This window comes from Homalodisca vitripennis, chromosome 5 (assembly GCF_021130785.1).
Source record: "Homalodisca vitripennis isolate AUS2020 chromosome 5, UT_GWSS_2.1, whole genome shotgun sequence".
NCBI lineage: Eukaryota > Metazoa > Arthropoda > Insecta > Hemiptera > Cicadellidae > Homalodisca > Homalodisca vitripennis.
The window spans coordinates 115,312,011-115,324,582 of NC_060211.1; the positions used below are offsets into that span (position 1 = coordinate 115,312,011).

A 12,572-nucleotide genomic window follows, 5' to 3' on the forward strand; every position below is an offset into this window, starting at 1 on the left:
ATTCAAACTCTTTTAATATAGTAATAATTGGGATATTTGTCTTAGTCCTAACTTTAGCTCTGATTTCCTTTTCTAGTAATACACTGTAATTTGTCCTTTACAGCCACATCCATAAAGTAATTAAAAAACTTAGCAGGTTTATTTGTCTTACACAGGTTGGCTTCATTTTCTGGCAAAGATCTTGTTGACAGCTTACTATGGATGTTTCTACTTATATATGAGCTATGATTAAATCGTATGAGGTCATGAATCTACTAGAACAAAGGCTCTATTTATGCTTCACAAGAAGGCTATAATAGTAGTTTGTAGACTTGATCAAACTCAGTCATGTAGACTATAGGTGTCAATTTTACTTGTTGACTTTTCAAAGCTAATACTTGGAATGGATATAATTTGCCTTTATAAACAGTCACCTTGTAATCATTGCAACACTAATTCCTTGGCTCTCCCAAAACACTCAATAACTTTTTCAATTTATTCACCTATGAGATTAATTCATAATTTAATTTTTACAGTGGAGAACTTTATTATAAGTTATGCTTCACATAATTTTGATTTATTTACTGTGGTTTTCTCACAACTTATATGTGGTTACATTTTAATTGTAATTCATATATTATATTACTGATTGTATCTTTTTAGCTGTCTTAAGGGATTTTGCTTGTGAAGTTGTGACATAATTCTGCCAAACAATAAAATAGGCCATTATTATTTCACTAACCAGTGTTATTGATGATATGTTTCAGATAGTCAATCCAAAACTATCAATAAAATCTAGAAAAGCTCCAGCTCCAGAAGGTTTTATAACACACACTTCTAAACTAGAGGAGTTGAAGAATGGAGATTTTCTACTGCACTGGAACAACGGCCATGTTAAATCTGTTTATATCAACCAAAATGAAGATATTTCTATAATTAACTTGAAAAAAGGAATTGCAAGTTTATTTCAGGTAAATATTTGCTGCAATCTATGTACTACAATGTTATTAAAAAAACTAATTTTAAGTTTTATAAATGTTTAATTTAATCATATTCTCATTTTAATAGTTGTACAAAATTATAGCATACACAGTCATATAAATATACAGATTCAAATAAATTAGTTTTATTTTATGGATTTATTTAACTTTATTTTTATTATTTTTTCATAATAAACATATATACAATTTCTCCAGGGCCTTTGACAGTGTGAACTATGAGTTCTCATAAAATTAAAACATTTCAGATTTACTGAAAAATGATATTAATTTTTTCAGTTCTTCTTAAAAAAACAGATTTCATAAGGTAAAAATGACAGATACTCAGGGTAAAATGTTTCTCAGACCACAGGTCAGTGACTGCTAGCATGTCACAGGACAGGACTATCTACTTACTGGGTCCTATTTTGTTTTTTGTTTTTTTTTCATAAACAATCTCTCCCAAAATATAAAATATAAACTGATACTTTTTGCAGGTGACTATCAATTATCACTGAAAAATCCTATTTGAGAATTACATTACAGAAATGCATGATTGGTTCAAAACAATGGTCAGAAATTGTACAATTCTAAAAGACATTTCTTAAATTTTTTACTCACTGCATTCCAAAACTGATGTATTTTCTGATATTAGCAACATTTCATCCAGACTGTAATATCTGTATACATTAATTATTTTATATCTCTTATAAGATACAGTACAATATTTCAGGAAGGAACTTCAAAGATTGGATAAATTTTTCAACTAGATTATAGACTCGTGGAGAGACATGTTTAAAAAGACGTAAAATCCCAACTATTCCTGCATTTTACATTGTTTAAATCTTAAAGTTTGTTAGGGAAAATCTTCAGTTATTTTTAGAACTTTTCCTAATCATGATCACAACACTACAAATAAAACAAAGTACCAATAGCGCACATTCATTATCTGACTATGCTGGGAAAAGGTACATTTTACATGAGAATTAAACTTTATATTTTGCCTGAGGAGATGGAACAAGAAGATATAGATATTATTTTATAGATTTATTTTATTCCCCCACCAAACCACTACAACTTGCACATATAAAGTTGAAGAATTTAGTTCTCTCTTCATTCCTAAAATAATCCCAGTATCATTTCTATATTAGTAGTATACACATTGCTTTAAAAATCCAGTATTATAAAATTATTCATGTATTAACTTTTTTGACAGTTGGTTGCGCTTTTTTTCTTTTTCTTTTTTTTAAGCTGCAAACTGAAAATGCGTATTCAAGAATTTTATTTCCTCAGGAGGAAATGTTTTATGTGCCTGGCAGCTTTGTTTATCTAGTGCGCTACTTGTGTGTGGAACTCCCCTCTCATTCAGTCTAACTTTACTTCGTGAATTACTTAAAATAAAAGGGGATTTTCTATTTATAATTGTAGAAACTGTACTATAAACACATTAACAAAGCTATATGTATGTTATAGTTCCAGTTGACCACCCAAGAAGTGAAGGAGACAGATGCGTCAGGTGAATGTGAAGTGGTCTACACCAGCCTTGACAGGAATATGGTTGAGAAGATTAAATCCAACTGTCACTCACAACCAGAGTTACCCTACATCTTACATCCTCAACAGGTATACTTAGAATCAATAAATAAAATCTTGTCTCATTCTGTTCACAAGTGATGTAAGTGATTTTTAACTTTTTAACAGTACAGTGTTAAATATTTCTAAAAAACGTAACATCTTCAGACTAACCTTTTGTTTAACCAGACATAAATCAAATTGTAACACAATAAGTGAGATCTATCTCTCTATTCATCCCCTCAAAAGCGAAATAATGATAGAGTCCAAGTAGACCAAGCTAAGCATCGGGCAAACATACAAACAATTATTGGAATGACCGTAAATCCACAAGGCTGATTAAGTGATGACTTGGAGAGGCAATTTTACCATAAATTAATTAAGATAGTATATTTAATATAATATAAGATAGACAGGATATATGTATATGTCTCTGAACAAGCATGTTTTTAAAACATTTACCCTGTCCAGAGAACAAGTCTGAACGAGTCCACTTGCCCTAATTGTGAATTGAGTTCTATGAATATGAACTCAAAATAGAATTTCTCTCTGGCAATACAATTGATGCAATCTACAGAATCCACCGCCACACTTTCTTTGCAATTAGAGCAGTAAAACCCATGAGTTTACTGCTTTTGTGGAGGCATACACTTTGTTTGATGTTGTCTTCAACAAGAAAATGTAATTGGAGTCATTTCATATTTGGAATATCTTTGATCAGTTTAGACTCATTTTTATATATTTAAAAATATTAACTATCTTTAGGCAATGTGTAGGTCAAACACAAATGTGCATATCAAATGATCCTTTCCTCAATAAATTATGACTAATTTTTTAAGTAACTACTTCTTTTATCTGGCTATGGATGTTTGTTTTGCACAGAAAAAACTTTAATTTCATGTCACAAAATGTCAAGCTTGTTCGCTCTGTAGCCACTAGGGACAGAACTATTATGGCCATTTTGATGTCAGGGTGTATATAGTAGATATCCAGCTGTGCTAGTGAGAGGTTACTGTTGCTTCTTGTTGAAGTGACTACTTCTTTTTGCTGGCTATAGGTTTATGTTTTGAAAGGGGAAAAAACTTTTTTTTGCATAATGCACATTGGTTTTTCACGTGCTTTCAAATTAGAATGACAGCTTTACTGAAACGTAAACAAACCGTTATATAAACATCCTATCTGAAAAGTCTGTTGGAGAGATTAAAATAAAAATATAAACCACAATAACATACAACATTATATATGATAAGGAAAATAAAGAAACCCTTTCTCTAATCTAGTAGTGTTTTACAACGATTTCTTTTCTAACTGTTTGATCAATTTATTCATATTATTATTATTAAATGTTGTCCGAAATATTGCATCATCTGGATCTATCCCTACTTCTGCATACTTTCCTTGGTTATCGAATTTTTCAGGTCAGATTACTTTAGCTCCAATTTAAAAGCTGTTAAAATTTACAAAATCAATTCATACTCTATTAGTAGCTACGTTGACTTTAATAAAACAGTAAAAAGCTTTAAACGCTAAACAATCATTGAAAAGAGACTAAAATATATGGTAAAATACTGAATAAATCTACAAACTACTAATTTATTTATTAATGAATCCAATGTAAAATTGATTAATTTACTGCATCATTTAATAGCATAAATAAATCATCTAATTTGATTTAAAAAAGGATTAAAAATAAATAAATTAGACCTTTTCTAGCTATGAAAGGCGTAGTGTAATTTAATCTTGGAATAAAATTAGTTTTTAGTTGATTATGATTATAAACTTTACTCAATTACATTGGACCTTACCTTGCATTCACTTAAAAAGTAAATGACATAAAAACAGATTTTAATACTAATTTTGCTGAAAAACCTCAAAACCACTAATTGACTTTTTAAAAGATAAATTAAATTTAACAATGTCAAACGATAAAAACATACAGATAAAGTTTTGTCTTATTAGTTTATAACTAAAAGGTACATTAGTTAACATTAAATGATGTAGTACACAACTACCCGTTAAGTTACTGTTGAGCATGTCTATGTCTAACAGTTATGGAGTGCTACTGTTTCCTCCAAAAGAAGAAGTGTAATTGTCCTCTCACCAGATTTGGCCGCTATAGACACCATAGACTCTGAGGAGAAACACCAGCTATCCATACCTCTGCGAGAGGAGGCAGGAGGTGCTATCCTCTCCCAACAAGGAATAAAGCTTCAAGGTGACCTGACATTGATTTTTATTACAAATTTGTGAGTGAAAAGATGAAAAAGTGGGTTTGCTGCTTGAAAAAAATGTGATCTTACAATAGCTAACTCGCTATAGTAAACAATATTAACCCGTATATAACAGAATTGATGTTGTTCGTCTCTACTATGAGTTCCCACTGTCCAATGACTGGTGTTAGCTATTTCAGCATTAAGGATAAAATTTCCTCAATCAGGATGTGGTAGGAACTGAATTTCTTTCCTTATGTACAAGGTATTGTGATTTTTTTTAATCCAAAACAAGATTTAACAAAAGTTTAATAAATAGTATTTGACAAGATTACATACCATAACTAAATAAATGACTAACAAGTTGTTCAACCACATTTTCATAAATTATGAGGGTTTATTCAAAATATTGAACTTAAGTTGTTTTGATTCTTGAATTTTAATGATCAATTTATAAGTTACTTGATCAGTTTTGAAATTACAATGTGTCAATCTTTTTTTTAATATTTAGTTACAGAGTGATACAGTGTTTAATATAGTGAGTGTTACAATTATTAATAGTCTGGTAGATAAACTGCCATAGTGAAAATGTTAAATAACATTTCTATAGCTATATTGTAAAATATTAACACTTTGGATACCAGCAACACACTGGCTTAATTACAAGAAGCATATTACAACTATTTGCTACTGGTAGTAAAATTGTCGAATTATCCTTATATTCTCTCATTATTTCCAGTATAGAAGAATTAAGCAAGATTGATTGTACTTTCCTCAGGGCATGCTATTGTAAATATTGTTATATTGGTCAATAGATCCTTTCAAGAATGAATTATATGTGATCAATTAAATCAGACATAATATATGTTCATGTTAAATAAATATTTTGCAGAAAAATCTTCTGGAGCTGCACTGATTGAGGAAAACACAATAGATGCTGCGATAAAAACCATGGAAAAATCTACTGGCCAGTTCTTTGTGAAATACTCATTGTCTCTAACCAAAGAAAGTAATACATGTGCAGATGGAACATGCCCATCAGTAAGTATGCCATGCCATTTATGTTAGGAGAACACTAGCATGCAGGCAAATCTGAGAACAAGAAATATCCTGTTTTTAGATGTGAGGGTATACATATATTGAATGCAAGACTTGAGGTGATGTAACCTAAAATTAAGGGTTGTATGTACAATTTTTAGATTTCAGTTGCCATTTTACTGTTGAGGTCACATCTCCAGGTATTAAAGCAACCTTAGCAAAAATAATTTTGAAACATGTCCTTTAGTGTTGTAATATCTCTCTTTAAAGAGTTCTGAACAGCTATCATCAGGTAGGATGTACCAAATCAATTAAAAATGCTTCTGCAATGGAGGGTTTCAGAGGGTGGAAAGGTAAGAATGAAAAGGGAGGGCAAAATATTTCCGAAGATAAAAAATCATTATAATGTGACACAGAATAACAGGAATTTAAAAAAAATTCTAAAATATAAGAGTGATGGAAGAAAATGGTTTTATTTGTATTAAATGAAACATCAAAACTTGCCATTTATTTAACACTGATGGAATTTATGATTTTTTTAAAACAACATCCTTTAGGTGGTGTCCTTGTCTACGAATGCATTCTTGAAATCTGCGGTGGAGATTCCTCATGAATACTGTTAATTTCATCCCGAATTCTCTGTTTTAACTCATTTACAGTTCTTGGTCGAATTGTGAACACTTTAGTTTTGAGGTAGCCCCACAAAAAGAAATCGCACACGGTCAAATCTGGTGATCTAGGGGGCCAGGAAACGTTACCGAATCTTGAGATGACACGGTTACCAAACAATACTCGCACAGCTTCCATTGACTGTCGTGTGTGATGTCGCACCATCCTGTTGAAACCAGGATTCTTGAACGTCTGGAAAATTGTTCAATTCAGGTGTAACGAAACGTTGTAACATTTCCATGTAACGATCAGAATTGACAGTTACTGCAATCCCCCGTTCATCCTCAAAAAAATAAGGTCCAATGATCCCATGTAATGAAACAGCACACCATACTGTAACCTTATTAGCGTGTAAAGGGCGCTCATGAAGTTCATTAGGATTTCTGTCTGCCCAGTATCGGTAGTTCTGCTTGTTAACATAACCTGTGAGATGAAAGTGGGCCTCATCTGACATCCACAACTTGCTTAGAAATTCATCTTCATTGTTTATGTGTGTTAACATTTGTTGGCAGAATTGCAATCGCGACTGGTAATCATTTTCCTTCAACTGTCTGTTGCACTATCTGCAGCTTGTAGGGGTGAAATTTGAATTCTAAATGAAGAATTCTGCGAACACTGTCACGGGACATTTCAACCGCAGCTGCTTGCTTACTAATCGAATGGCGTGGACTCCTCAATACAGATCGGCGTACAACATCAATGTTCTGTGCAGTACGAGCACTTCTTGGTCGTCCCGTTGGTTTCTTCTTTAAAGCTAATCCACTCTCTTCAAAATTATTAATCCAACTTCTAATGGCATGTTTTGACGGAACAGAATCATGATGTCCTAAGTTGTAAAAACGTCGGAACTCAATCTGGGCAGCTTTCAAACTATCACCGTTTTTATAAAACATTTTTATAGCTAACACACGCTGTTGCCCGTTCCACTGATCCATGGCTACTGTAATGGCGGCTTGTTTACTTGGTCACTGTCACTGTCCCGCAGTGCTGCCACCTGCTCACGGCTGCCACGACGCGTTACAAAAATTCCCGTTATTCTGTGTCACCCTGTACAAATTTGTAATTAATCCCATTATAAATAATCAACATTATTATAATAAAATGTTATCAATGTTGTATTTGTGCTCAAATTATCTCACAATTTTATTTTGATCTTTTGGAGTTTGCCAACCTAAAATATCTCATCTAACAATTCATGAGTTACTGACATGCTTAATGGGGATATCCAAAATTAAGGTTACCTATGCTCATCAATTGTAGCCTACAGCAAACTGAAGTGATAGCTAGTACTTTTGAACATTAATAATGTTATATAATATGTTTAATTTTAGACGGCATTTAACATTTCTTTGAATCTGTTTCAGTTCTATTCTTTAGTAAAGGAAAATAGAGATGCACTAAAGACTGAAAATCTTGGAACCATTCGATCTGCTTCAGCATTTGTCAAACTACTGAAAGCTGCTCGGGAAGCCAAAAAAGAAGATTTAGTTAAAACCCTAAAAAATACCAAAAATAAAAAAATCTTGTAAGTAATTACCCCCATTTGTTAACATTATTTGTATTAAGATTAGATTAGAATACTTAACAATATTGTATTGTAAAATTCAATTTAATTTAAAAGTGAGGAGTAATTGACAAAAAGACAACATTTTTAAGGTAAGCAGGTTTAAGGCCAATTTAAGGGAATTCGTGTCTTCCATAATTTCAAAAGTAGAATCATTGATTAGAATGTAGACAAGATTAGTTAGGATATTATATCAGCATAAATTCTCTTGTGATGTATTCCCTCTAATGGAATACAAAGTTTCTAAGAATACAACAAATACTAGAACAAGAAACAAATACTAAGAAACTTCTTTATTTTATTGTATTTTATTCTAGAATTTAAATTCTTTAGATATAATAAAGTATTAAGCTTTGAAAAATTGTACAAGTAAAAGGTGAGTATATCACAACGAAATTTAATCTTTAATTCAGATACCTCATTCTCTTCACCAGCCCTACTCTCCAAATTTATTATATAAAATATATATCAAATTGTAATGATTCTTAAATATCCTTAAAATATGTCTGTAATAAAGTTAAAAACTGAATAGCATACAGCTTTTGTAACTTAAATATTCAAAATATTTTCAAATTTTTTAATAATATTTTTATTATTTATTTATAAATGATGTCACATTGTACCATATAACAGTAAATACCTCATGGCAGATATGTTGATTTAATAAAGACGACAAAACGAAATAAAAATAAAATAAGATATAAATACAATTGGTTTGAATAAAACAAATAGCATTAAAATTTATACACAACACACAAAATAATAGAAATTATGAACAGTCAACTATAAAATTCATACTATTAAATATTATAATGATTAGAGGGCCACCCCTAATTTACGTAATACTCCTGGGGGGGAAGGTGGGGATTTTCATCAGTGTTGCTCACTGTAATGGTTTTCACCGCATTGTTACAAAATTATGAAACCTCGATTATTGATTGCTTGAATTCAATCACAATTTTGAATCAAACCATGACCCAAAACATAACATAACAAAGATTACAAGAATGTTGTTTTTTTAGTTTATTTATAACATATCACGTCCAATACAGATAAGTTTATTGTGGAAGTGTAGCAACTTCCGATTAGTTACAATGTCTCCTGTAAAAAATATAGTAATACAAATCAAAGGACAGATAATGGGCTGAAGTTATGCATCAAAACTTCATATCGTGCAGACAAGTGCGATGTACTGACACAAACTATTTTTTCCTTATTAAATTTGACACTAACTGAAAGAAATTGATGAGCGTTCCATTTGCCTAAAAGAACACCTGTATAGTTTGACACGCCAAAAGTTTTGGTGCATATTAAGTACCAAAAAAATCTGCCTGTATAGTCATGTTAAATTTGGCTGGGTAGAATCGTGGCTTTTCAGTCCATATTATGTTGCGTTAAAAGTACAATGAGTCCATGACATTTAATTATGTATTAATTGTTTTGCTGTTGGGTTAGGTTTCGATTTTTATTAAAATATCTAAAAAAAAAGTATATAGGGAAAAACTCTTTAAATAGTTGATTTTAAATTTTAAAATGAACATCCCAAGAACACATAGTAGAGTGTTCAAAGCTATGTTCTACAATTGAGGAATGCCAGTTTTATAGTAATAAACCATGTTTTACTTTGGAGTTAAAATTCTTTAAAGGTCTTTATTACATCACAATTTTTAGTATAATATAAATTTGGGAGATGGTGTTGGTGGCAGCAATACATAATTATTGAGAGGGGTTAGTGTTACCGTTACAAGGTAGGGTAGGGAGAGGTGGTGTGAAGAATCCGATCTCAGCATTACGTTATTTAGGGATGACTCCTTAAAACGTACGATTATTCAGTTAAAAAAGTTTATTTATACTATAAAATACTTTTCTAGCAAATAGCCCTTCACTTTTAGCCCTCTTAAAATCTCTAAATCTAACACCATTCTCTCATGTGACATCTATGCAAGCTATTATGCAGATGTACCATGCGTATTCAGAAGCAGGTGTTTGTGTGATAAATAAAAGTGCTTTTTTGCCTGGAGGAATGTATGTTGTTAAATGAATTGAAATTAGCTATGCTTATCTTTATCCTAACCAGTGTCTAGAAAATATAAATTGGTTGAATAGTACGCAGTTTTAAAATTTATAAAATGTTTCTCTTGTGTTCAATGAGGGTTGTAGAGAGGAGCTACGTACTTATATGTTATTTATTTCTTTATGCTAATGGATTTAAATAATTTATTTCATTGTTTTTGCAATTTTAATATTTCCTGATCTTTTATTTTGATTTTTTTTTATGTACAATTTACAGGAGTAAAGAATAAGGTTTATTATTATATAATTGCTTCATTCAGCATTTAAACAGTTTACCACAATAAAACTCATTATGTCGTTTTTCTCAAAGATTTTCTATTAAGAAGTAAATTTACAACAGAATGAGTAGGTTACAGCAAAATAAGTAATATCATCGTTCTTTGCTATTTATTTTGTTTTCAATCCAACAATCTGTTGTATTTTATGCTAATAGACTGGCTATCAACTTCAGCTATTCTTTCAGATTTCTCTTATTAAAACCAAGAAGACCTGGAGATGGCTAAAAGAATAGCCGAAATTGATACTAGTCTAAATACATAAAAGACAATGGAGCTAAAGGTAAGAATAGTTTACCTATTCCGCCTCTAAGTTTATTATCACTTCTTTGTTACAACTATATATTGTAATTAGTAATTACTGAAGTGTAATACAATTTTAAATTTAAGTCACCTTCTTACATTAGTGTTAACGCAGTGTTTCTCTAATCAACATGCCACAAGTTCATTTGTCAATGAGATCTCACAATGTGGTCAATAGTTCCTACATTCCCATACAGTTCAAATTTTATTGTTTCTAATACAAAATGTCACCAATCTAATAAAATGAAGAATTTTGTAGATACATCAACATTATCACTGTTATTTGGTGTTTTATATTAAAAATGTTTATAGTTTTAAAAATAATAGCAAATTAATTTAGCATACAGAAAGATTATTTAACTTAAGTTACTCCTTAACACATTCGTGACGATTGTGATTTGATTATATTTTTTTAATGTCATTGGTATTTTGTACTTAATATATAAAAAAAAACCGTAAAAATATTTTTAGTGAAGTAATAATTAATTTTGATTGTAAAGTGCCATAAGTCATTCTACATTTGATGTCTATTGCAAATATAGCTGGGTTAAACTCACTATACAAATAAAACCGTGGACTTATAGAACTCCACGCTGGGTTTCAAGAAAAAGTGAGTAGGGCTCAGAGGCCCACGTCAGCTTGAACATGTAACAAAAATTTAATTCCCAATGCTCCTCCAATATTATTGCCAATAAGGCAACTATTAAAATTGTTGATACTTTTATACTAGCATATTTAGTCCTACTTTTTAATATAGAAGTCCTTAAGCTACATTTACACTGGCAAGGAATTGCCAAGTCTAAACAGTCCCTGTGCTCACGACTAGTGTTGGACAGTTATTCATGAGAACTGAAGAACATGTACTTGTGACAGTTCTCGAGATTAAAATGGAGTATTCTTGTTCTCATTATATGACAGCAGTTGCTTAAGCTCTCTTGTAAGTGTACTCGTCAGTTTAAACATAGCTTTATAAATAATGTAAAGAATGTAAGTGTGATATATGGTTTATGATGAGAATAAAAAAATTTAATTTTGTTCCTTGTTCATAACAATGATTTTTCACTGTACTGTAGTCCTCTAAAAGTTTAACGTTTGAAATCCTTATCTAACTCAAAGTTTGATTCAACAACCTATGTTGACATGTTACAATTACTGATCAAAATATACCATTCTTAATGTTGCATTAATTATTTAAAGATATTTAGTTGCTCATAGTCAACATTGTGTGTGTAGGTTCCAACTGATGGATTTAATGGGGGCAGCTCAGACTATTGGTGCCCATGAAGCTGCTCTTAAAGTCCTCAATTTTAAGTCTGAAGAATCTTTGGACCTGAATGAACGCTATTTGTGGTCTTTGTCTTTGGGTTCGCACCCAGTTAGTGATGTTGTCAAAGGTATGTTTATTGTATCTAAGAGAATGTTTTTATTGTAATAAAGATATTGCTTGCAGATTTAAAGTAGTTTACACAAGTATCTGGTTATGATAAAACTTATGCACAATGTAAAGTGAATTATGACACAATAACATTTTGACAGCTCTACTTTGTTTATAGTACTCGAAAAGAGTACACGTACACACACACACACACACACACACACACACGCACGCACGCACGCACGCACACACACACACATATATATATATTATATATATGGCTATTGTAATTTACTCTGGTCTTAGTATTTTTGTTTCATAGTTAATTTTAACTTGTTTTCACGTTTCAGAAAATATATATGCATACGCAGATCTGAGAAGCCTACTTCTGTTAAATAAAACTAAGATGGGTTTTATAAGTCTTTAAATTTATAGTAAAAGTTAAATAGTAACTTTGTTTTTTATATCTAATGCTAAAAATGTACAGTTAAAAGTATATTTTACCAAAACTGTTAATTTTCTTGTCTGAATATGTAC

General features: G+C 30.9%; 1 protein-coding gene across 1 annotated transcript in view; it reads left to right on the forward strand.

The window, feature by feature from the left end:
* The window catches only part of LOC124362755 (microsomal triacylglycerol transfer protein), a 47,040-nt gene that overhangs the window by 10,969 nt on the left and 23,499 nt on the right, over positions 1-12,572 (forward strand). Inside the window, exons 3-8 of the mRNA XM_046817517.1 lie at positions 747-950; positions 2,430-2,579; positions 4,578-4,743; positions 5,631-5,779; positions 7,810-7,970; positions 11,894-12,054. Coding sequence (XP_046673473.1) covers positions 747-950; positions 2,430-2,579; positions 4,578-4,743; positions 5,631-5,779; positions 7,810-7,970; positions 11,894-12,054 — 991 coding nt within the window. The remainder of the gene's footprint in view (positions 1-746; positions 951-2,429; positions 2,580-4,577; positions 4,744-5,630; positions 5,780-7,809; positions 7,971-11,893; positions 12,055-12,572) is intronic.